At 39.8% G+C, this 25,083-nt stretch overlaps 2 protein-coding genes across 4 annotated transcripts in view; one reads left to right on the top strand and one right to left on the bottom strand.

Moving 5' to 3' along the window:
- Positions 1-1,727: 1,727 nt before the first annotated feature.
- Positions 1,728-16,927, top strand: PMPCB (peptidase, mitochondrial processing subunit beta). The gene is made up of 13 exons (XM_047848230.1): positions 1,728-1,838; positions 3,024-3,164; positions 4,058-4,144; positions 4,477-4,606; positions 8,656-8,854; positions 9,228-9,307; positions 11,932-12,044; positions 13,278-13,421; positions 14,232-14,392; positions 16,027-16,112; positions 16,194-16,282; positions 16,443-16,518; positions 16,613-16,927. Exons 1-13 carry the CDS (start codon positions 1,740-1,742, stop codon positions 16,675-16,677), a joined length of 1,470 nt encoding a protein of 489 aa, XP_047704186.1. The 5' UTR covers positions 1,728-1,739; the 3' UTR covers positions 16,678-16,927.
- Positions 16,880-25,083, bottom strand: part of DNAJC2 (DnaJ heat shock protein family (Hsp40) member C2) — a 36,584-nt gene continuing 28,380 nt past the window's right edge. For all 3 annotated transcript variants that reach the window (XM_047848212.1, XM_047848219.1, XM_047848221.1), the window contains 8 exons: positions 24,717-24,866; positions 22,128-22,216; positions 21,985-22,054; positions 20,366-20,550; positions 19,493-19,593; positions 19,271-19,378; positions 17,235-17,389; positions 16,880-17,014 (listed from right to left, as the gene is read on the bottom strand). In XM_047848212.1, coding sequence (XP_047704168.1) covers positions 16,940-17,014; positions 17,235-17,389; positions 19,271-19,378; positions 19,493-19,593; positions 20,366-20,550; positions 21,985-22,054; positions 22,128-22,216; positions 24,717-24,866 — 933 coding nt within the window. In that variant the 3' untranslated portion in view covers positions 16,880-16,939. The remainder of the gene's footprint in view (positions 17,015-17,234; positions 17,390-19,270; positions 19,379-19,492; positions 19,594-20,365; positions 20,551-21,984; positions 22,055-22,127; positions 22,217-24,716; positions 24,867-25,083) is intronic.

Below are 25,083 nucleotides of genomic sequence, written 5' to 3'. Positions count from 1 at the left end.
CTAATCTTTGACAAAGCAGGAAAGAATATCCAATGGAATAAAGACAGTCTTTCAGTAAGTGGTGCTGGGAAAACTGGACAGCAACATGCAGAAGAAAGAACCTGGGCCACTTTCTTACACCAGACACAAAAATAAACTCAAAATGGATGAAACACCTCAATGTAAGACAGGAAGCCATCAAAATCCTCGAGGAGAAAGCAGGCAAAAACCTCTGTGATCTTGGCCACAGCAACTTCTTACTCAACACGTCTCCAGAGGCAAGGGAAACAAAAGCAAAAATTAACTACTGGTACCTCATCAAAAATAAAAAGCTTCTGCACAGAGAAGGAAACAATTAGCAAAACTAAAAGGCAACCGACAGAATGGGAGAAGATATTTGCAAATGACGTATCAGGTAAAGGGTTAGTATCTAAAATCTATAAAGAACTTATCAAACTCAACACCCAAAAAACAAATAATCCAGTGAAGAAATGGGCAAAAGACATGAATAGACACTTCTCCAAAGAAGACATCCAGATGGCCAACTGACACATGAAAAAATGCTCAACTTCACTCATCATCAGGGAAATACAAATCAAAACCACAATGATATACCACCTGACACCTGTCAGAATGGCTAACATTAACAACTCAGGCAACAACAGATGTTGACAAGGATGAGGAGAAAGAGGATCTCTTTTGCACTGTTGGTGGGAATGCAAGCTGGTGCAGCCACTCTGGAAAACAGTATGGAGATTCCTCAAAAAACTAAAAATAGAACTACCCTATGACCCAGCAATTGCACTACTAGGCATTTATCCACGGGATACAGGTGTGCTGTTTCGAAGGGACACACGCACCCCCATGTTTATAGCAGCACTATCAACAATAGCCAAAGTATGGGAAGAGACCAAATGTCCCTCGATGGATGAATGGACAAAGATGTAGTATATATATGCAATGGAGTATTACTCGGCCATGAAAAAGAATGGAATCTGGCCATTTGCAGCTATGTGGATGGAACTGGAGGCTATTACGCTAAGTGAAATGAGTCAGTCAGCGAAAGACAAAAATCATAAGACTTCACTCATATGAGGATTTTAAGAGACAAAACAGATGAACATAAGGGAAGGGAAACAAAAATAATATAAAAACAGGGAGGGGGACAAAACAGAAGAAACTCATAAATATGGAGAACAGAGGGTTACTGGAGGGGTTGTGGGAGGGGGGATGGGCTAAATGGGTAAGGGCACTAAGGAATCTACTCCTGAAATCAGTATTGCACTATATGCTAAGTAATTTGGATGTAAGTTAAAAAAAAAAAAAAAAAGCATAGACAGAGGAAAAAAAAAAAAAAGAGGGACTAAGGGTCAACAATGGCACATCCTTCCCTCCTCTCAGTACACTGGTCTCTCCCAATAGATGCTTCCTTAAGGACAGTGAGTTCTGGATCCTATTCCACTTTATCCAATTAATTGCAGCCATCAATGGGATAATAAGTCTCACCAGGTTACCTTTAACGCCTCCACATTTGTGTCTCGCACTCCGTAGGCGATCTAAGTAACTGATAATACAGGAACTCCTACAGACTCCCTAATTCGTGTTATTAGGGGCTTACAGCTCAGCACAAGGCCCAACTCTGTTTCTTCCGTGACCGCTTCGAAGAGTGTCATTTCCATCTTGGCCACAAGGTGGAGCCCACCTACTTTGGGACATCAGGTCACGACCCCGGAAGCATATCCTCCCGGTCCCCAACCGAGATGGCGGCAGCGGCGGCCAGGTGGGTGCTGTTGCCTGCGGCCCGGCGGCGGCTTTGGGGTTTCACGGAGAGGCTTCTGGTTGGAGGCGCTGCCAGGAGGGTGAGCTTCTTTCCACTTGTCTGGGTGTCGCTTGAGACACGGCCTTTGCCGCCGGACCCCGCGCGGCGGAGCTGAGTCACGGGCCCCCGGCCCAGCGGCGGAGTCGGCGCCCCACACTCCCACGGCGCGTGGGGAACCAGGGGGCAGGGGATGCTGAATGCCCGCTGGGGATGAGCTGGCCTTGGTCACCCGCCGCGCGTGACCTGCTAGTGAAGCGTGGGATGACACCGGTTGCTGGCGCCTTTCCCGGCAGTTGCCCAGGAGTCGTAAAGAGTGCGTGTTGATTACTAAAAGCACAGTGGTTGCAAATGGGGAGAAATTAAAAAGTGAGACGAGAGTTGTTTTTGTCTAAGGCCGAGTTTCATCCTCAGCTTCCTGCGAACCCCGGAGTAGCCAAAGGAAAGTTTTGTCTGTGTATATATTTTTCTCATGATAACCTCTAGCTTTCTCCAAGGTATTTGGGAGGGACTTTAACGCGTGTTTAAAGGAAAAGAAAAATTGCCGACAGGCGAATGGTCCGTAGTCAACAAATCTTTCAGCCAGGGTAGATCTTGAGCATCTGCCCTTCTTCCTATCTTCTGTTTTTCTACCTTTTCCGAAACGTATTGCTTTTCTTGAACAGTGAAAACCTAAATCTCATTCCTTTATAGTGTATACATATTTTTACATTTTTCTCTCCCTTCATTGTCTCCCCCGTCCCCTGTTTCCTCTATAATGAATATTAAGCTTTTCAACTTTTTTTTTTTCAACGTTTACTTATTTTTGGGACAGAGAGAGACAGAGCATGAACGGGGGAGGGGCAGAGAGAGAGGGAGACACAGAATCAGAAACAGGCTCCAGGCTCTGAGCCATCAGCCCAGAGCCCGACGCGGGGCTCGAACTCACGGACCGCGAGATCGTGACCTGGCTGAAGTCGGACGCTTAACCGACTGCGCCACCCAGGCGCCCCAATATTAAGCTTTTCTAGGAGAGGTACTGAAGTAAAAACGTTTCTCTCTGTGTAATGATAATAACTGCTTGTTTTCCCTAAGGCGAAGGCATGTTTGCAGTCTTGTTGCTGGCTTTAGGAGAGTGGTTAAGGAAAGTTCCTAAGCCAAGCAAAGGGGTGTTTCTCACTGGAACAAAAGTTAAAATCAGAATAGTGATGTTTTGCTTCCTCTCTCCCACTCCTTCACCCCCAACCAGTCATTATATTTTGGAGGGAACAGATGGAGAAATACACAGGCTGCTACACAGGTTGTTCTGAATGTTCCTGAAACGCGAGTAACACGTTTGGACAACGGACTCAGAGTGGCCTCTGAAGACTCTGGGCTCTCAACATGCACCGTAAGTGATTCCAGCAACCACTGTTTAATTGTTAGGCACTTAGGAAAGGGCAGATGTTTATTTTAATCTAAGCTTTTTGTTGGATGGTGGTTGAAAAATAGGGACAGTTCTTTGGCCTTGACAGGTGACTCTCATTTGTGAATCTTTCTTCCAGTGATACTTCCATACTGGATCTATATGTACTTTGTTTAAGGGTCTGCATCTGGTTCCTGCAGCCAGTTGTGTTGTTTGTTGTTAGTAGTTTTGATAATGAAAGAAGTACCTTCTCTAGGCTACTCTGTGCCAGCTGTTTTTGCATATATTGTCTTATGTGATCTTTAATTTTTAAACTTTTTTTTTAAAGTAATTGCTACATCCAACGTGGGGCTCAAACTTACAACCCCAAGATCAGTAGTCAGATGCTCCCTGACTGAGCCAGCCAGGTGTCCTCTATTTGATTTTTAAAATAGTTCTTTGTAGTAGGCACCAGCACACCCATTTTACAATTAAGGGTCAAGTTTAGAGAAGTTAAATGGTTTTGTTCAAGTCACACAGCTAATACATGACAGAGCCAGGATTTGAACCTAGATTTTTCTGACAGTCTCTGATGCTCTTCTGTATATTATAGTTGTTAATTGGCTGTAGTAACAAGGGGCTAAAAATCTGGGTCCTCCATGAAACTGGCAAGTAGTATTTTAGCACTCACCGGTAGACTGATCATCAACATTTTTAAATCTCCTAGTTCTTAGGAATGTGTTGTCAATCCACTCAAGTCAAGAAAACTTTAGTGCTAAGACTGGAAAGCATTTGTTTAAAAAAAAAAAAAAAAGTAAGGAGACTGCTCCCTCTAAACCTCTGTCCCCCCAGAAGAAAGAAAGTGATGTTTTATTTAATTTTTTCTTGATTGTATTCAGGTTGGGCTCTGGATTGATGCCGGAAGTCGGTATGAAAATGAGAAGAATAATGGCACAGCTCACTTTTTGGAGCATATGGCTTTCAAGGTAAGTTGTAAGACTTTATAAAAAAGCATTTTATTTAAGAGCCATTAAGCACAATATCTCATTCTAAGGGAAGGAGAACTACTTCAGTAGTATAGTATAATTTATTTATTTTAATCTTTTCTTCTTTCCAGAATAATTACCTGAAACACTGACCGTTGTTCTGTAGAGTTGATGTCAGGGTCATCTGAAAGTATACACCACGATGCACTTTAGGAATCAGATTTGGTCCTTGCATGAAACTGACATGGCTTATGTCCCCATATTCATTGCCTGAAGTCCTTAGAATAAATGAGAGATAAAGGAAGGTATCATAATTTTCTTTTCTGTTTCAGGGCACCAAAAAGAGATCCCAGTTAGATCTGGAACTTGAGATTGAAAACATGGGTGCTCATCTCAATGCCTACACCTCCAGAGAGCAGACTGTATATTATGCCAAAGCATTCTCTAAAGATTTGCCAAGAGGTATTGTTATTATGTACACTGCAGATAGGTAATTTTCACAAGAGTCCAAAAATAACCTAGTACTGGTTTTATTATGTCTGTTGTGAAACCCCCAGAAATGTGAAAAAAATGAACCAAACTATGTGGGGGAGGTGGGTACCTATTTTTTCCTCCAAATAGGACAAATGATATCAAACAGTTGTAGGCTGCAAGACTTGTGCCAACCTGGCTTAGTCAGTTGAATGTCTGACTTGTTTTTGGCTCAGGTCATGATCTCAGGGTTATGGGATTGAATCTCATATTGGGCTTCATGCTTGGTATGGAGCCCGCTTAGGATTCTCATTCTCTCTCTCCCCCTCTCCCTCCCCCTCTCCCTCTCCCTCCCTCTCCCCCTCCCTCCCCCTCCCTCCCCTCCCCTCCCTCTCCCTCCCTCTCCCTCCCTCCCCCTCCTTCTCCCTCCCCCTGACAGTCTCTGATGTTCTGTATATTATAGTCGTTAATTGGCTGTAGTAACAAGGGGCTAAAAATCCCTCTCCCTCTACCTCACTCTATATCTTTCCCTCTTTTTTCCCCACTCCCCCTCTGTCCTTTCTTCTTGTGCTTTTTCTCTCTCAAAAAAAAAGTTTTTCTCCAGAGCCATTCCTGTGTAGGGAAATATTTTTAGTTGTATCCAGTTTACTGCCTACTTTTTTCCCTCTCGCTTTATCACTGTGGACTACTGGGCTTTTTAAAATTTTTATTTATTTTTTTAAATGTTTATTTTTGAAGGGGAGAGAGAGTGCGAGTGGGGGAGGGGTAGAGAGAGAGGGAGACACAGAATCTGAAGCAGGCTCCAAGCTCTGAGCTGTCAGCACAGAGTCCAACATGGGGTTTGAACTCCTGAACCCTGAGATCATGACCTGAGCCAAAGCTGGACACTTAACCAACTGAGCCACCCAGGCATTCCTACTGGGCTTTTTTTTTTTTTTTTAAACAAAACTCTCTTATCTTTACTGCATTTGCACATTTTAGTTCTTCATCTTGGAGTACACTTCTTTGTTATTTTCCTTTCTATTAATTTTTTAAAAATTCAACTTAGAATTAAAAAACACCTAAGAAAACAGTTCACACATTTCTCCTGGTTGCATCTGGCACCCACTGATGTGTTCTCTGTATTTGAACTTGTTCTGTTTTGTTTGGATTCCACATGCAGAAGATTTGTCTTTTTGTCTGAGGTATTTGTCTTTTTCTGTCTCACTTCATTTTGCATGATGCCCTGTAAGTCCATCCTTGTTGGAGCAGATGACAAGATTTCATTCTTTTTTTGTGGTTGAATAATAGTCCATTACAGAGTATTGCATTCCACAGTTTCTTTATCCATTCTTCCACTGATGGACACAGAGGTTGTTTCCATATCTTGGCTATTATAAATAATATGCTGCAGTAAACATGGGGGTGCATAGATCTTTCTGAGTTAGTGTTTTCATTTTCTTTGGATAAATACCTAGAAGTGGAATTGCTGGGTCTTCTAGTATCTTTTATTTTTAGTTTTTTTTAAGGAACCTCCGTACTTTTACAAAGTAATTGCACCAATTTACAGTCCCACCAACAGTACACAAAGGTTTCCCTTTCTTCATATCCTTGTCAGTACTTGTTACTTTGTCTTTTTTGTTAATAGTGATTCCGATAGGTGTCAGATGTTATCTCATTGTGGTTTTGATTGGCGTTTCCCTGATGATGAATGATGTTGAGCATCTTGTGCTTTTTGGCCATCTGTCATCTTTGGAAAAATGTTTATTGATACCTTCCCATTTTGTTTTAAGTTTTTTTTTTTTTTAAGTTTATTTTGAGAGCAAGAATGTGTGATTATGAGTAGGGGAGGGGCAGAGAGAGAGAATCCCAAGCTCAGGGCTCCAACTCATGAACCATGGGATCATGACCTGAGCCGAAATCAAGAGTTGGACATTTAACCAACTGAACCACCCAGGTGTCCCTTGATTATACATCAGTATAGGTGTATTACAAATTTTTTTTAAGTTTATTTATTTTGAGAGAGAGAATTGGAGCATGGCTAGGGGAGGGGGAGGGAGGGAGAGAGGGGGAGAGAGAGAGAGAGAGAGAGTGAGAGAGAATGAGAATGAGAATCCCAAGTAGTCTCTGTACCAGCAGCATGGAGCCTGACTCGGAGTTTGAATTCATGAACCATGAAATCATAACCTGGGCCAAAACCAAGAGTCAGGTGATTTACGAACTGAGCCATCCAGGTGCCACTGTATTACAATTGTATTACAAATTGAATACATGTATTGCAATACTAATACACATAATATATTAACAAAATTTTTTTTAAATGTCTGTTTTTGAGAGAGAGTGTGAATGAGTGTGAGTGGGGGAGGGGCAGAGAGAGAGAGGGAGACACAGAGTCTGAAGCAGGCTCCAGGCTCTGAGCTGTCAGCACAGACCCTAATGCAGGTCTTGAACTAATGAACGGGGAGATTATGACCTGAGCCGAAGTCGGATGCTTAACTGACTGAGCCACCCAGGCGCCCGTTAATACACATAATATTAAATATACATTAAAAAGAAAGATTCTAATTAAAACATAAACTCCAGGAAATACGAACTTCCACTTGAGCAAATACTGTCTAGACTACCAATCCCGTATTACAAGAGTCTTCACACGGGATTCCTTATCCTTCTATCTATCTTTGGCCTTTTCATCACCCGTCATGGCTTTTGGTTCTTATGTGGACAGAGTTTTTTATTTGGTTTTATATTTTTTCCCTTTGGTCATGATCTCTGCAACTGGCTTGCTTTGGTCTAGCAATCTGTTTCAGCATGTTGGGCAATCTACAGGTAATTATAGGAGGTCAGGAGACAAGGCCCCTTAAAGCGAATCTAAACAAGGAACAAAAGTTTGCAGTAGAGTAAAAAAAAGAAACTAAAGATTATTCATGTTTTATATTTGTTAAAATTTAGATTGTGATTGCAACTATGTACTAGTTTTTTTTTTTTTTTTTAAGTTTATTTACTATTGAGAGCATGTGAGAAGGGGAGGGTTGGAGACAGGGAAAGAGAGATTCCCAAGTAGGCTCCCCACTGATAACACTGAACCAGATGTGGGGCTTGAACCTATAAACTTTGAGATCATGACCTGAGCTGAAACCAAGAATTGGACACTTGACCAACTGAACCACCCAGATGCCCCTGTATGAATTCTTTTTTTTAAATTATTGCTATTTTTTTTAATGTTTATTTTTGAAAGAGAGCGTGAGCAGGGGAGGGGCAGAAAGAGAGGGAGGCAAGAATACGAGGCAGGCTTCAGGTTCTGAGCTGTCAGCACAGAACCCGTCAAGGGGCTCGAACTTATGAACCGAGAGATCATGACCTGAGCCAAAGCCAGACACTTAACCGACTGAGCCACCCAGGCACCCTGCCCCTGTACAAATAGGTTAGGTTTTTCCTTTTTGGAGAAGTATGTAATTTTATAGCATCATATAGCATCCTTGAGTTCACTTTGGGCTTTTTGCAAATTTGGGTCATTCTTATATAAATAATTTGAGGGCTTAATCACTTTTTCCCAAGGGTCACTTTTAATCCTTTGATAGCAGTAGGTATCTTTTTTGGGATACCTATCCTTTTCTTCACATGTTAACTTTCCATCTCTGTTAGATTATGGCATGTACTGGCTTGTTTGTATAGCAGCATCATTGCTGTGGGGACTGGGGTAGCAAATATTTGGGTGCTGTGGATCCTCTGTACCTACCTAGATGTTTTTATACAGAAAATTTTCTACTTTTTAAAATTTTCATACAGAACACTATACACTTGGGTCATGTTTGAAGTGGTAGAGTCATTACAAGTGTTGTGGAGACCTCGGATAAATTTAGGAATTTTCCCCAAGTTCTTTACCACAGGGGTTTATATTTTATATTTTTAATTTTAATGGGAGTAAATTTGTTTCTTCCTGGCTTAATCATTTAGTCAAAATTGAATGATGGTCAGTATCATGGTTTCTGATGCTAGTTTAATAGATCTTAATATTGAAAATTAAGACTCTTCGTGTTTCTTCTTGTTTTATTTTTAATTAGCTGTAGAAATTCTTGCCGATATAATACAAAACAGTACATTGGGAGAAGCAGAGATTGAACGTGAACGTGGAGTCATCCTTAGGGAGATGCAGGAAGTTGAAACCAATTTACAGGAAGTTGTTTTTGATTATCTTCATGCCACAGCTTATCAAAATACTGCACTTGGACGGACTATTTTGGGTCCAACTGAAAACATCAAGTAGGTATAATTCTCAAGATATTTTTGGAGAAAAAATGATGAGTTTTGAAAATTCAGAAATATTTCAAAACATAATGTTTCCTCCCTGATAATCTGAATGAAATTGTAGTTAGCTACATTTTGGCCCCATCTAACTCCCAGGTGTCTGGGCTCTTGGATAGTACTGAAATAACAAGTGACGGTATCGGCTCTTTGTTCTTGATACAGCAAAGTTGAAATTCTTCATCTTTTGTTGATACTTGTTGTCTGTATCCTATTTCTGACTGCATTTAACTTAAGAGTATTTTTAAGGTCCAATTTAATTTCAGGTATATTATATAAAGATCTGTGCTTTTTAGTTTCCTTTTATATTGCTTTTCTTTCTCCATTACAGATCTATAAATCGTAAGGACTTGGTGGATTACATAACCACACATTATAAGGGGCCAAGAATAGTACTTGCTGCTGCTGGAGGTTAGTCGATTTACATTTCTGTAACTGAATGATGAATCACAAAATTCTACTCCTGAAACCAATACTACACTATATATATATATATATATATATACACATATATATATATATATGTATATATACATATATATATATGTATATATATATGTGTATATATATATGTGTATATATATATATATATATATATCTTAACTACCTTGAGTTAACTAACTTGAATCTAAATTAAATAAAAAATAAGTAAATAAATTTCTGTAACTGTTTTAAACAGTCATAGAATGATGCACTTGCTAGTTTGATCCTGTTGGGAGAGGTCCTGGGGTTTTTTATTTAGAGAGCAAATTGTTGAGTATGCTATTTAAAGGGAATGTGGAGCACTGGAAATAGACTTTCTTCTCTTCAGTAGAAGAGGAGGTTAAAAAAACCTATTAAAAAAACAAAAACTTACAGATATGAGTGTATACACATAACTTGCAAGGAAAGGGCACATGAGCAAACTGGGAGATAATGACATTTGAAAGATAGTGTACTAGAGTATGGGAATCTCTTGAGATTTTAAAATATTTCTTGAGAACCAACTTCATCCTCGGTCAGGCATGAATTGGATATGTTACGTTGTTCATTCTTTGATTTGTTCATTCAGTAGCTCTAATTACTGAAAAGGGGAACTGTGCAGGGAGCTGAGAGTGTTTAAAGGGAATCCCACTATTTGAGTGGCTTCAGGGCAAGGCTTCCTTGGGGATGTTTGAAGCCAGTGAAAGAAAATTTACGTTAGATTCTGCTGGATTTCGTGGCAGTCTGAATTTAGGCAAACAGTACATTTTATTGGTTTCCAGTTTTGTTTTCACTTTGTCTTTTTAGGGCAAAACAAAGATAGATGGAGTTTTCTTTTGTGTAAATTTAATTTTGGTCTTTAGAAATGACAATAAATTAAAATTCTAGTTGCCCTAGTTAGACTTGTGAACTAATTACTTGGGAATGATGGAGAAAATGAATATGAGGGTTAAATACCTTTAACAGTTTATTCGTTAGGCTCTCAAGCTAAATTGTATTACCTTTGTAATAGCCGTCAGTGCACTCTGAAATTCTCTTGTGTAACAGTGTTTCTAAAATGGATGGTGCCGACTGGGGGTCCACATTTGAAACTGCCTCAGAACAGGAAGACTTAGGCCTCAATGACCACACTGGGAGGTCTCTGCCATGGTCGTTGGCACATGGACACAACGGGGTTGTTTTGGGTTTTTTTTGTAATTCATAGGCTCATTTCGACCTTGCTGAAGTAGTTAATGGCTTGTCCTGTATTAATTAGTATTTTGTCTTTTTAGTACATAAGTTATGATGAGCGTTACAAACAATGGCATCTTAAAATCAATGAAAAAGACCAGACCTAGCTTCATTAAAAAATTTACTGGCTCCCCTGCCTTCTGCATGAGGAGAAGTAAAGGTGTGGGAGCAGGAGCTATCTGGAATGTCTAATCAGGAGGGCAGTAGGTGAAGTTGTTAAAGCAGTGGAAGTTGGTGTTACCAGGTGCTGAGAACTGTGCGTGTTCATGGTTTTTCACTCTCTGGTTGTCATTCTTGGACCACCAGGGTTTCCTGTTGTTTTGTTACTGTCTGTATTGGTATCCGAGGTGGCTCTCCTAGACAGTGCTTCTGAAAACACACGGTCTTGTTTTATACCACAGATTTGTTTGGAAAATAATGGGTGTAAGTTGTGCTTTTACATTTTACATGTCATATAAATAACATGACAGTATTTGTGAAAGCACTTGCACATGTCTAAGTTTGTTTCCTAAGTTTATTCTTGTGTTTAAGAATCCTTCATTGACTGAATCTGTTTGGGTCATGAGTTTGGATTAGTAACATGTTTTTTTGTTTTTGAGCGAGGTAGAGGATCCAAGTGAGTGAGGGGCGGAGAGAGAAGAGGGAAAGAGAGAATCCCATGATGGGGAGGGGGGACAGAGAGACAGAGAGAGAAGCAGTGTTCATCTGAGGTGGGGCTCAAACCCACCACCTGTGAGATTATGATCTGAGCCGAAGTCAGATGCTTAACCAACTGAGCCACCCAGGTGCCCCTAGAATCTAAGTAATCCTTAAGTTTTGGATGGCCAGCAGTGAATATTTGGATAGCTCTGGATTTATTCAGAAATTTAGATGAAATTCTTTTGAATTTTGACTGCTGCATTCTGATAGCAGAGCTCAGAGAACAAAGCATATTTATGTACCCAGCCTTCTTTAAATTAGAGCTAATGTTCATATTCTTTTCTACTTTAAAAAAATTACTGAAAAGGGACTTTTTGCTAGTTTGCATTCTAGGACCTTGAGTAACTTAATGTAACAGGATTTTATATAGAATGTATTCTCCAGCTGTTTTCTTATCCTCAGCTGTGAATTTATTGGTATGTTAATTGTTCTACAGACTGAGAAAGCTGTGCAACCCCAAGCCTGTAACAGCAGGGCAAGTGTGCTGTCAGCTCACTCTGAAGTGGCTTTCAGTGAGTGCGAGTAGATCTTGTGTAACTTTGATCACATGATACCACCTTGAGCTTATTGTAAAGTTTGGCAGTTATTGGTCTGCTGTAGATTGTACTGCTACTAGATGTATGAAATATTTTCCTTCAATTTAGGAGTTTCCCATGATGAACTGCTTGAGTTAGCCAAGTTTCATTTTGGTGACTCTTTGTCCACACACAAAGGAGAAATACCAGCTCTGCCTCCCTGCAAATTCACAGGAAGTGAGGTAGGGCAAGCCTCCTTAGCTAGTATTTAGCCCTTTGGGTTTCTTGGGTTGTATTTATGAATGAGTGTACAAAATGTGCTTATTTTTAACAGGAGTAAAATGGAAGAAACCAGAGGCTTAAATTGAAACATAGAAAAAGGGAAAAGGATGGATTCATTTGCTTATAGTCCATATTATTTAACCACTTACTTTCCTAATAAGGAAACAAGGTTTTGAGGGGAATGTGATAATTTGTTCTTCTTGTGCTTTTTCTTTGACACTGTGCCCAGTTATGTATTGTGAGCTATAAAAGTGTTTCTATTTTTAAAACTCCCCAAATTTTGATTTTCACATCAGGTTTATTCTTCATTAAGTTCTGCCCACAGTACACTTCTGGGAGTAGCTGTTAGAGCCAGAACTTGCAGAGAATCTGCTACTTGAGCTGTAGCCATAAGTCTCGTTCGGAGGCCTAGTTTGCCACATTAGTGATGGTGCTCGAAGGAAATCTATCAAAAGTGGTCTGATGTTGGCAAATGCATAGAACTGTAGCATTGGTAGGACAAAAATAAGCTTTGTGTCCCTGTTAGAAAATAGTTGTGTCACGATTAGAAATTAGAATGTTCCTGATTTCTGCCAGTGAAATAATGCAGTCCTTTTTGACCAGGTAACCACCTGGTGGCTATGTATGTAGTTTTTGTTTGTTTGTTTGTTTTAAAGTGTTTGAGAGCAAACATGCACATGTGGGGTGGGGGGGTGGGCAGAGAGGAGAGAGAGGATGCAGAATGCACAAACTGTGAGATCATCACCTGAGTCAAAGTCAAGAAGCAGACACTCAACTGACTAAGCCACCCAGGTGCCCCTGTAGTATTTCAATTGCAGATCTTCTGGTGAAGTTTTCTTTCCAGAACTCAAGAAATCTTTCTGGATTAGACTGTTCAATGTAATGAGGCATGATGTGTTTCTTTCCTGTTAAGCCTGTTACACAGTGGCAGTCTTTTTTTTTTTTTTCCCCCAAGTTTATTTTGAGAAAGAGAGGGTGTAATTATAATTAGCAGGGCAGGGGCAGAGAGGGGGAGGGAATCCCAAGCAGGCTCCGCGCTGTCAGCACAGAGCCTGACTCGGGGCTCAGTCTCCCAAACTGAGATCATGACCTGGGTTGAAACCAAGAGTCGAACGCTTAAATGACTGAGGCATCCAGGCGCCCCTATACACAGGCAGTCTTCACTAGAGTTGTGCTTTCTTTGTTTTAACTAGATTCGAGTGAGGGATGACAAGATGCCTTTGGCACATCTTGCAATAGCTGTTGAGGCTGTTGGTTGGGCACATCCAGATACAATATGTCTCATGGTTGCAAACACACTGATTGGCAACTGGGATCGCTCTTTTGGAGGAGGAATGGTAAGTGATTTTAAGAATAATTTTCCATAATAAATGTCAAGGCAGAACTCTGTCTTGTGAATGGACTTTTAAAATACAGACTGATCCTGGAGTGCATCCTGGGCTGGGAAAGATTTTTGTGTGTGTCCTAAGTATGTAAGTTGGATAATTAGCAAAATTTGAAGAAGGATAGAATTCACTAATAGTACCATTATCAGTGTTAATATTCTAGTTTTAATAATTGTTTTGATGTTAATCTCCTTGGGTTTTAGAAGTGTACACAAAACATCACATCTCTCAAACAGTTGAAAAAATATGTTAAAGAGGAGGATAAAGCAAACATGGTAAAATAACAGTTGTTAGAGAATTTGGATAAAGGAATTCCTCATACTGTTTTCGTACCTTTTCTGTCTGAAATTATTTCAAAATATAAAGTATGTTTGTACATAAGGATTTCAACAAAATATACTTCAAATAAACATCGTAGGCTTGACATGCAGTAGAATTTGAAATCTTTAAGCATACACAGCGAGGAGCCCTACAAATTGGGTTGGTAACGGGAATGAATTATTTTAGAATTGGTGCAGCTGCTATGTTAATTACAAGGATTCATTGCTTTTATGTTGTGAATTTCTCTGGGGGTACACTGGGCTGGTGAGAGAAGTATTGTTCTTAGTCTCATTGAATTTTAACTTCATATTGAGATGCCGCTAGATAAAACGGAGACACAGCTTCTCAGGGCATTCACTATTTGCCACAGAACTCATTTTGCTTTCTGGTAATTTGGGCACGTATACCTACAGTTCTCTTGGACAATTTTTTTCGTTACAGAATCTATCTAGTAAGCTGGCCCAGCTCACCTGTCACGGCAACCTCTGTCATAGCTTCCAGTCTTTCAACACGTCCTACACAGATACAGGATTATGGGGCATCTATATGGTTTGTGAACCGGCCACCATTGCAGATATGCTACATGTTGTTCAGAAAGAATGGTGAGAAAATAAATTTTGTTTAGAATTCACACTGTTTTTAAGTTTACGTATTTGAGAGAGTGAGAGCGAGCAGGGGAGAGGCAGAAAGAGGGAAAGAATCCAAGCAGGCTCCGCATCAATGTCAGCACAGAGCCCAACACAGGGCTATCTCACAAACCATGAGATCATGACCTGTGCTGAAATCAAGAGTCGGACACGTGACCAACTAGGGCACCCAGGCATCCCTAGAATTCATGTTTTTACACTGTTGACTAGTTTTGATGGTGATAACTAGCATTTAGTCAAGAGAAGACTAAATAGGGGCGCCTGGGTGGCTCAGTCGGTTAAGTGTCTGACTTCAACTCAGGTCATGATCTCGCAGTCTGTGAGTTCGAGCCCCACGTCGGGCTCTGGGCTGATGGCTCAGAGCCTGGAGCCTGTTTCAGATTCTGTGTCTCCCTCTCTCTCTGACCCTCTCCCATTCAAGCTCTGCCTCTGTCTCAAAAATAAACATTAAAAAAAAAATTAAAAAACTAGCTGGTTGCCATGTTTTTAAAGATCACAGATGTTTAAGTCTTGTGTGAAGTTGACTTATAGAAAATTCTTAATCTTTAAGAAGGTTACTTCATGGGGCGCCTGGGTGGCGCAGTCGGTTAAGCGTCCGACTTCAGCCAGGTCGCGATCTCACGTTCCGTGAGTTCGAGCCCCGCGTCGGGCTCTGGGCTGATGTCTCAGAGCCTGGAGCCTGGTTCCGATTCTGTGTCTCCCTCTCTCTCTGCCCCTCCCCCGTTCATGCTCTGTCTCTCTCTGTCCCAAAAATAAATTAAAACGTTGAAAAAAAAAATTAAAAAAAAAAAAGGTTACTTCAGAAAGAAGTTCCTAAAGTTTTGCAAGTTACCTGGTTTGAATGGTGGTGTTATGCAAATCTGAAGTTGCCATTGCTAAAGAAAAATGTATTGTTTTACTCAGAACCACTGCCTTGAAGCAGGAAGTTCCTCTCCTCCACCATTCTTAAATGGCTTGTATGTCTCTAAAGCTCCTCAATGGGGTGTAATTGTTAATCAGTAGGTATAAGTCAGCTGGATTCTTGTGAGAACCTAGTGGTCCACTAACCTCTCTCTTCTAGCAGATCAGATCCTAGTATGAGGATTAGTGAAGTCTCAAAGTGATGGTAGCATGTCTCAAAATGTGGTCAGCCTACCTTTGTGTTGTATCAAACCTCTATCTGCAATCATACTAAGGTTAAGAAAAATTAATACCAGGATAAGAATCAGTATTATTTCAGGGGTGCTGGGTGGTTCAGTCAGTTAAGCCTCCAATTTTGACTCTGGTCATGATCTCGCAGTTCGTGAGTTCAAGCCCCGCGTGGGGCTCTGTGCTAAAAGCTCAGAGCCTGGAGCCTGCTTCGGATTCTGTGTCTCCCTCTCTCTACCCATCCCCTGCTCACGCTGTCTCAAAAATAAACATTTAAAAAAAAAAAAGTGAAAAGCATCAGTATTATTTTAGCTTTTGTGTAGCTATTGGGATCATTAATAACTTTTCACTAAGTTGAAATCATAATTATGTGTATGTTGTGGAATAATATGTATAGTGTCTTTAAGTCATTAACTCAAAAAGTCATTTTCAAACTACTTGACATTTTGATTTGGTTTTAGGATGCGACTCTGCACAAGTGTAACAGAAAGCGAAGTTGCACGAGCCAAAAATCTTCTGAAGACAAACATGTTGTTGCAACTTGATGGTAAGAATAAAGACCTAAGTTCTATTTTCATATGGTTGATCAATATTCCAGTACCTAAGTGTTTCCTCCTCTTGTAAACAGGTTCCACTCCCATCTGTGAAGATATTGGCAGGCAAATGTTATGCTATAACAGAAGAATTCCCATCCCTGAGCTTGAAGCAAGAATTGATGTAAGTAGTGTTTAGACACTGTGAGGCTTGTACAAAAGTTCCTTGTGACAAAGCTGAAAATAGGTGTCCTAAATTCCTGCTTTAGTTCTAAAAAGTTCCAGGTACAGAATGTGTCTTTACTATGAAAAGCTCTGAATGCTAGTTATCTTCTCTATTTCAGGCTGTAAATGCAGAGATAATCCAAGAAGTGTGCACCAAATATATTTATGATAAGAGTCCAGCTCTTGCTGCTGTTGGTAAGCCTGGCTCCTTTTCTTTGAAGTACAGGGTGCCTAATGCCTAAGTACTTGTCTTTTATTCAGTTTTAACTGTTTGTCTTTTAATCCTTAGGTCCCATTGAGCAACTGCCAGACTTTAACCAGATTCGCAGTAACATGTGCTGGCTTCATGATTAAAATGCTCCTAATCAACATATTTTGACCATATATATTTATACAGCTAACAGATCTGCAAGTTTTAAGCTACCAGTCCCTCGAGAAAGAAAATATACTTGAAAATTTGAATGAAATACTGCATCAGACTTTGTAAGGCCACCACAGCGAATGGTAGATAGCACACTTTGAAATTATCACTTGAAATAGAATTTTAAGAATGAAAATTTGTACAATATTTTCAGTTTTATTATAAAAATGCACACACAACAAAGATTGTCAGAAGTCATTTCTTGGCTCTACTTGCATTCAGCACTTGCTCTTGGGCAGCTTTCTTTGCTTTTACCATCTCGACGAGTTCCTAGGAAGGGAGAAAGGTGTTAGAAATTGGCAGGAAGTATGTAAAACATTGAAATTGGGTAAATCTGTATATTATGATTACCACCAAAAAGGCTGATTTTACTAACCGCCAGAGTTGGAAAGCTTTCTAGTAATACTGACCCTCACAACTACTGTGGTGGTGACATCACACACACACAAATAGATGGTAACGGAATTTATAAACACTAAATATCTACTACCTTATATCGTTTCATGCAGTCCTTCTTTGTCCTGCCAGGCACTGCTTCTGCTATTTTCTCCCATCTTTCAGGTGTATTTACTGGGTACGTTTTCAAAGCCTGCTCCAGAAGTTTCTGTTCTTCTGTTGTCCAAGGGGTAAAATCTGTGCATGGACCTGTTTAAGAAAAATTTTTATTTGATAAATCTCATCCTGATAGAAAATTCTGTTGCAACACCTTTCCAGATAAATCTTTTGGTGCACAGGTATCTTGGTAAGTGGCCATTCAGATCTGTGGTAATTTTGAACAGATTTTTAGAGATGACACACACAAAAGCCTCTCAAGTATTAAATAAGAGAAAAAAAACTCGGAGATCTAGCTCACATCCCCAAAAATCTCTCGAGGCTTTTTTTTTTTTAAAGTAAATCAGAAATACCTATTATAATGCTGATCTCTTCAACCTAATAATAATCTTACCAGACTGGTTCAAAAACACAAGTGTAAATGATAAATCATAAGGAAGCTGCCTGACAGTTAAACTTTTAGGCCAATGAGACCCTGAAAAACATTTTCAGTTTACACTGGAAGAAAGAGCCTAGGAAAATTAAGCCAAGTGCCCAAAGTTTCAGTGTAGAGGCAAGGTGACATTAGATTCTGTGTTCCAGTGTGGCATTTTCAACACATTTCTTGCAGAACCAATGCTAATAAGAACCTCTACTAAACTAACCCCTTTATGCTTGACAAGACCTCTCAACATGTATCAGAAACAAATACAGGTCTATCTAAGATTGTAAGTATTACACATCCCATTTGTAGGAAAATGTTAAATAGTTAAAAACCTGGATGTAGTCCGCTTTCAAATTCCAGGGAAGCCCTCAGTGGAATTTCCTTTCATTGGTCTGAAGCCCACATTTAACACCATGGATTTCTCTCTTGGAAAAAAGATGGAGGGCATAAAAGGAGGAGAATAAACCCCTTTAGAAGTGCCTTCCAAGTGTTTTGTAACTTGCTTTTGTTACTTAAAAAAAAAAATAATGCCCGGCCTAGACCCCCCCCCAAAAAAAATCACCTCTGATTTTTATAACACAGTGTGATAAGCCTCTTCTAGTATTTTCAAACTGAAATTTTGGGATAATATACCAGATTAGTAAAAGTGGGACTGTTAGAGGACAGAGGTAGGTTATCACATTGAGTTATTAGTTAATCCCAAAACATGCATTTGGAACTGTGATCCGGAAAGCATATTCAAGATAGTGGCTCAAAAATGCACGAAGTGAAACAGAACTTTTTCCAACTTTGTCAGCCACTCACCGTAAGAAAACAAGTCACATCCCAAATGTATATACATGAACAAAAGTGTCACAACTTTGTTTACACTTATGTAAGAGGTGTAATGCTCTCTGATATTTTCTATTCATGACCCACTTAAGGAGTCACAATTTGGAGTTTGAAACACTGGTCCAGGTTAATCAAATTAGGTAGAACACCTAAGACAATGTCAGCACCCTAATATGTTATAATATTTTGAAATGATTTCAGAAGAACAAAGAATCCCTGTATATGCCACCCAGATTCCCCAAATGTAAACATATTCACCGTGCCTGCGTTTTCTCTATATATCTCAGACATAATTTATTCTGAACCACGTAAGTTGCAGACATGATGCCCCTTTACTTCTTAGCTTTTTCCTTACAAACAAGGACATTTTCTCTCATAATTATAGTGTATTTTCCCAAATCAGGAAATTAACCTTGATAAAATACTATTACCTAGTCCATAGAGCTTATTCAAATTTCAGCTGTCCCCACATCCTTTAATACTGCTTTGTAAAATCTGGTAAACAAAAGAAACCCAGCTCCTTCCCTAATGGCCTCTGAAATGGAAGAACTGTAATTTTCAGTTGTATGAATGTCCTGAAAATGCTTGCTGTCCATCTTCTAGTCTGCTAAACATTTTATTTTCTAATTATTCTGAACACAGACCCCTACATTTTGTCTATCTTCACATAGTGTGGGTACAGGGCTAGCATTTTTACTTAAGAGAAAAACAAAATTTACCTTCAAACCGTTCCGAAGGTGTTGCGTTGTCTGCTTGAGGCACCACTCCATGTTCTTTTTTAAATTTATCAAATGCCTTTTTGTTTATGTCATCTTTTTGATGAGGGTCTGAGAAATGAAAAAAACTTATTGCAGGTCATCTCATTCAGTCATTAAATTGCACAGATTTTTGAAAAATGCATTTGAGGTAGCAAACGTATTGATTTTGCAAAACTAACTCACCAAGTTTCTGAAGACTCTTTGCTTTGCCAATAACATCTTTGGCGGTTCTCTTGACTCCAGAAGAAGAATGGATGTTCATGTAATTAGCAATAACCTCCCATCTAGAGACACCAATGTAATAAATTTAAGAGGGAAAAACCCCCAAATAAAAGCCAGAATGATCCCTATGTTTGTAATGTATACAAGTTAGCTATAATATCTACAGAATTCACTCTAAACTGGTAGTCTCCTTACTATTACCTGGATTATACCTTTTGCTTTTCATATGTTTAAACCAACTGTATATAATCTTGGCTTCAAGTCTGTATAAAACTTTACAGATTCTGGGTACAAACCAAGAGAAAATCACACATTTGTGTATACTGCCATTTGGACGCGTAGAGATAAATCATTCTCTGCCAACAGCTTTAGTTTCCTCAACTATAGAAAGAAGGAGGCTGGATCTATAAGTCTTCTTTTGAGTTCTAAACTCAGACTCTGCAGTAAGTTCTGGTTTGAGGTGGGAAGCCAGAAAGAAGGATTAAGGCTGTAAGAGAAAACTTCAGAATGCAAAAACCTAGTCCCTAGTACTAGGCACAATGGAATAAGCCAACATGAGAGTCACGGTTTATGTCTCACGATCTTTAAGTTCTTGAAAAATTGGTGAAGCGTCCACTGTATGGCATCCATACACGTATGTGAGTTGGTGTAAACTGAAAAAAACCAGCAGGTTCAAAATACACCCTGCTTTTCACACTTTCTACTGTGGCACAAAATTTAGACTCCAGCATTCCCTGGAAGTTTCTGCTCTAACCAGTGCTCTCTGGGTGCTTGTCTGCATTCTCCCCAGGCCCCAGTATACATGCTCAAGACAAGTTTCATTAAAACCAGTACCTTGAATTTGTTCCAGCAGGGAAGAGGTTCACAGCTTTAATTAGTAATTGCAGATCATCTTCTGACCAGTTTTTACTGCCATTTCCACTCCCACCAGTTGATTTCTCTGCATTCTTAGATGCTTGTCGCATTCGAGCCTCAGCTTCCTCTTTCTCTTTTCTGATTTGCTCATTTATTTCTTCTATCTACACAAATATCATAGGTAAGTCAAAGACTTAAAGCATCTAGCTACTCTCCCTGCAATTCTCACATCTCACTATCCTGACAATGACCGACAACACCTCCCGAGCCAACCCCAAAACCAGCCATCAGCTTTTCACTCTGGCTTTGCCTCACTCCGGCTTCTGGGCTGCAGAGCTCTGCTTGAGGAGTCAAGAACAAAGCATAGCCTGCCCTGCCCTGTATTCATACTGTGTGACTTCTGTTTGCTTTGGACACTACTTGTCGAGTCTATGGACACTGGGTTATTTCACCCACAAGCCATTTCACATCTCTCTTCAAGCTCATCCCCACTCTTTTCAGAAGAGAGTATCCTTTATTCTCTACAAGGAGGTAAAGGCATAGAAAGTGGCCTGTTATCTTCAAGTTCCTCCCTTAACGTTCCTTCCAGTCTACCTTTAGACATGCACAGACAAAAAAGAAAACCTTTATGTGGCCTTCTTGCTCTGTTAATGGCTCTCTTGGGGTCGGTCATCTGTAACTCATTTCCCTCCTTCCACCCCTTAGAACCATTCACCCCAGTGCCAGCGATTCCAGTGACTCCCATCATCCCTCACAGTCCCAAGTCCTTCTGGCGCCAGTCCTGTAACTAGTCACACTTACGTGGCACATCCTGCCTACAAACGCCAGACTAATAGTATGTTAACTCTTTGCTACTCAGACCTGTGCAGTAATGGAAACCAGGCATCATGGTATTACAAACCTGCTTAATTTGGCTCTACTTTTTCTAACCATCTCCCATGTCTCCCCCATGTGATATGGTTTTTCATGCGTTCCTCTGACCTTCATCTTCACCCTGTCCATCTTCCAAGGCTGGCTCAAACCCTTCACTGAACCTTCCCTGACCACTCTGCCCTGTACTGGGCACTTCCTATTTAACCTATAGCACCTACTGCAGATCCTCCATCTTTTGGTCCTCAGGCCTTTTTTCCTCAGTGTAGTTTCCTGAACTCCTTTGTGGCAGCAACAGCATTAAGCATTTCTCCAAACTACTTAGGCATAGTGCTGTATATTGTAGGTACTAATACTTACTGCATTAAATTGGATTTCTGGGCCTGTTTCCTCATCTGTACCATAAAAGGTATACACTAGACAGAACAAACATCTCTTTTGGTTCTAAATGTCCTACAAAAATGCTCAAGGAATAGTCAAACAATGATTAACGTGCTAGATACACAAATCAAGCACTATACATGGTAACAACTATACAGACAAAGTCCAATTTAAAATAACAAAAGCGCTTACTAGAAGTAACACATACTGAGGGACACAAAGAGAAATGAGATTCTTTGCCTTTATTAGTAACTTCTATGTAAGGTGGGGAAATCCTGAGGTGAAAGCAATATTGTAAGCAGAACTAAACGCTAAATACAGGTAGAAGGGACGCGTTCTTCTATTACCTGTTTTTCCAGAGCAGCCTTTCCTACTTCTTTTGTAGATGATGTGAGTGTTTCATTCAAGCACTGTAAGCTAAAGGAAAAAAAGGGATGAAACTTTATCCAAAGCCCAAGAAAAGACTGCAACAGCCCTCCTATGGTTATACCTTGCTAGTTCAAGCCGATCACAAAGTTTTTCCACTTCTTCCATCATTTTAACCCGCTCTGCCTCATTGTCAGAGAAGTGATTCCAGGTCTAGAAGCACAAACACAAACATTTTCATTTTTTATCTACTGACACTGAACGATATGTCCATAAACACAATAAGCAGAGCATTAAGTTCTCAAGAGATACCTCAAGTGAACGTATGGCCTTCTGAACATTAACAACCACACTCCCAGGGCTCTCCCCTGACCAGCTAGCAGTAAAAATGCTTTTACCAAGACGACGGAGAAGCAAAACAGAAAAAAGGTGATGGTGTGGAAGATCTCTGGATGTTATAAAAGAAGGATTCCTCGGAACCACCTACGAATCAAATTCTGTATGAGTACTCAATGTTCTCTTTGTTAGGCTGCCTGTTCTATCTTCTGTGTGCTCAACTGTAACGTTTGCTAGAAATTTTAAATGTGAAATTAAAAAGATAATGTAATGTGTTAAGGAACAGGAGATATTAGAAAAATTATGATTAAGGATTATGCCCAATGTCTCCCATTCCTTACTTCTCCTTGCTTCCTTAATGCATGCAGTCTGGCTCTCACTAAGGTCCCAATGCTTTTACTGCTGACCCTTCCCTAGCATCCAAAAAGCACTACTGATTTTCTTCCTACCTGTCTGCGTCACTCCTCGGGCTCTTCTTCCTCTTTCAGTACCTAAATTTGGGTGTTTGCATCCCCCACCCTCCTCCCTCTCAGCCCTCTCTCTGGGTGATCTACTCACACGGCTCCTAGTGCCACTGAGATAGAGAAGACCGTGATCCCAGAATTCCAGACTTGTACGCCCAACCACCCACTCAGAATTTCCATTTGAGCATCTCAGTGCACTCAACATGCCCTAAACTGAAGTCAACTGGCAGAGGTGGAAAGGGCTATAAACTGAACTCTTCATTTCCTTTCAGCTTTTTCCTCGTTTATTTTCTGTTTCATTGAATTATACCAGCATCCATCCAGGGTTCCATGCAAGACACCGGAACACATGTAAATACTCCTGTACTAACACTACCTCCCTCCAGCACACAATCAGTAACACCTAGGCAGCAGCCTGTCCTGCCTCCCAAATACTGGCTCGTTTCATTCACCTTATTCTATTCCCACCCTCTCTGAAAGGCACAATATTGTCACCTGGATTATAGCAAAAGACTCCCAACTGTTTCTGCCTCAAGCCTTCCCTCAGCATCCTGACCGAAACCAACTCAGGAGCAGATACGAACTAGCAAGACACAGAACATCCTTCAAGACCTGGCTCTTTACCTCTTCGGTGGCCTTTGCTTCATTAAACCGCAATTCATGGATCTCTGCTTTCTCTCAGTGCTCCCTGACCTCTCTCATCTCTGACCCCATACACATACTACTTCACCTGGATGAATCCTACTAGATCCAGAAAACCTCCCTTGACTACCTGTTTTTTGGTCCTTCCTCATCCTAGTAAGATAAAGTGTTTGAAATGCCTGTTCCCTTGTCATTCTCCACCATTAACCAGATTTCTGGAAGGCAAGGACTGTATGATCATTAGATCTACATCAATTATGACTGCTTGCACATAGTAAGCGCTCACCAGATATATGATGAATGAATACATGAACTCCTGGAAAGGAGCAATAAAAACAAAGTCATGTAACGTCAGAACTTTAACCCTCGTTTATGCATCATCTCGAAGAACTATTCAAGCTTTCTATTTTCTAATTGGCCTCTTTAAATTTTTTACTGATTTCTCATTATATGCCAAATATGCTACATACTGCATGGGAATGTTCTCATTTAAACATCATAACACTATTACTAGGTACCAATTCAGCTAATGTGTAGGTGAGGAAACTAAGGCACAAAGGGGTTGACGTAACCTCCTGAGGGCCCATAGTGTTAAGTGAAGAATGACTTCAAAGCTAGGCAGCTTGCTCTCAGCCCATACCCTTTACCACCATGATACACTGCATCCTTCTCAAAACAATTTTCTTGGTGAAATCCGAGGAAAACATTTCATTTTTTCCTATTTAGACTTTCCTCTCACCAACCAAAAGCCTGAAAAGACCACCTGTGTTTGTATTCTGGTTAAACCTTTTTCACAGCCTGCTGACAGGGCACAGTCATTTCAATTATATTATCAACTGAAGATTCAGAATGGCATATATTAAAACATATGGGGACCTGTTACAGACACAATAGGAGACATACACTAAAGCCTTTGAAATGGTCTTATTTGGATCCTAATTTGAATAAACCAACTATACAAAGACATTGTTGGGATAATCAAAAAGATATGAATATGGACTATTAGAATATTAAACAAGTCTTTTGGGGGTTTGAAAATAGCATGATGGCTATGTTAAAAAAAAAAAGCCTTGATCACAGTTGCACATGAAATTAAAAAAAAAAAAAAAACTTGAATTTAAAAGCATTTTAAGGATTTAAGAGATGTTTAAATGAGATAAAATGTGCACACCAGTTTAATTTACATAATATAAAAAAGAAATATTCTTAAGTTTAATTAGCAATTGGATTTACTTGTTACCTAGTGTTGGTTCAATCACAGTCTGACGCACCTTGCATGAGTTTCGAAGTTTTTGCCTTTCCTTCTTAATGGCTTTTTTCTGGATATCTTTTTCCTTCTTTGCCAATAATGCTTGTTGTCTAACTTCCTCCTCTTCTTTCTCTTTAGCTAACCGAGCAGCTTCCAATTCAGCTTGTCTTTGCTTTAATGGAAAATAAAATTATTTTAATAAGAAAATTAGGATTTCTAAATGTCTGTTTTACAAATTCAATCTTTTAATAAATTAGGAAAAAATGTGACATGTCAATTTATTGAAGATGGAAGGTTAAACTGAGAAAAGCACCTGGTAAAGTTCTTTCTACATTTATTAAAAATATAAAATAGAAACATTAGAAATAAGCATAGTATTAAAGGAATGT

This window comes from Prionailurus viverrinus, chromosome A2, assembly GCF_022837055.1.
Source record: "Prionailurus viverrinus isolate Anna chromosome A2, UM_Priviv_1.0, whole genome shotgun sequence".
In the NCBI taxonomy this organism is placed as follows: domain Eukaryota; kingdom Metazoa; phylum Chordata; class Mammalia; order Carnivora; family Felidae; genus Prionailurus; species Prionailurus viverrinus.
This window is presented reverse-complemented; position numbering and strand designations above follow the sequence as displayed.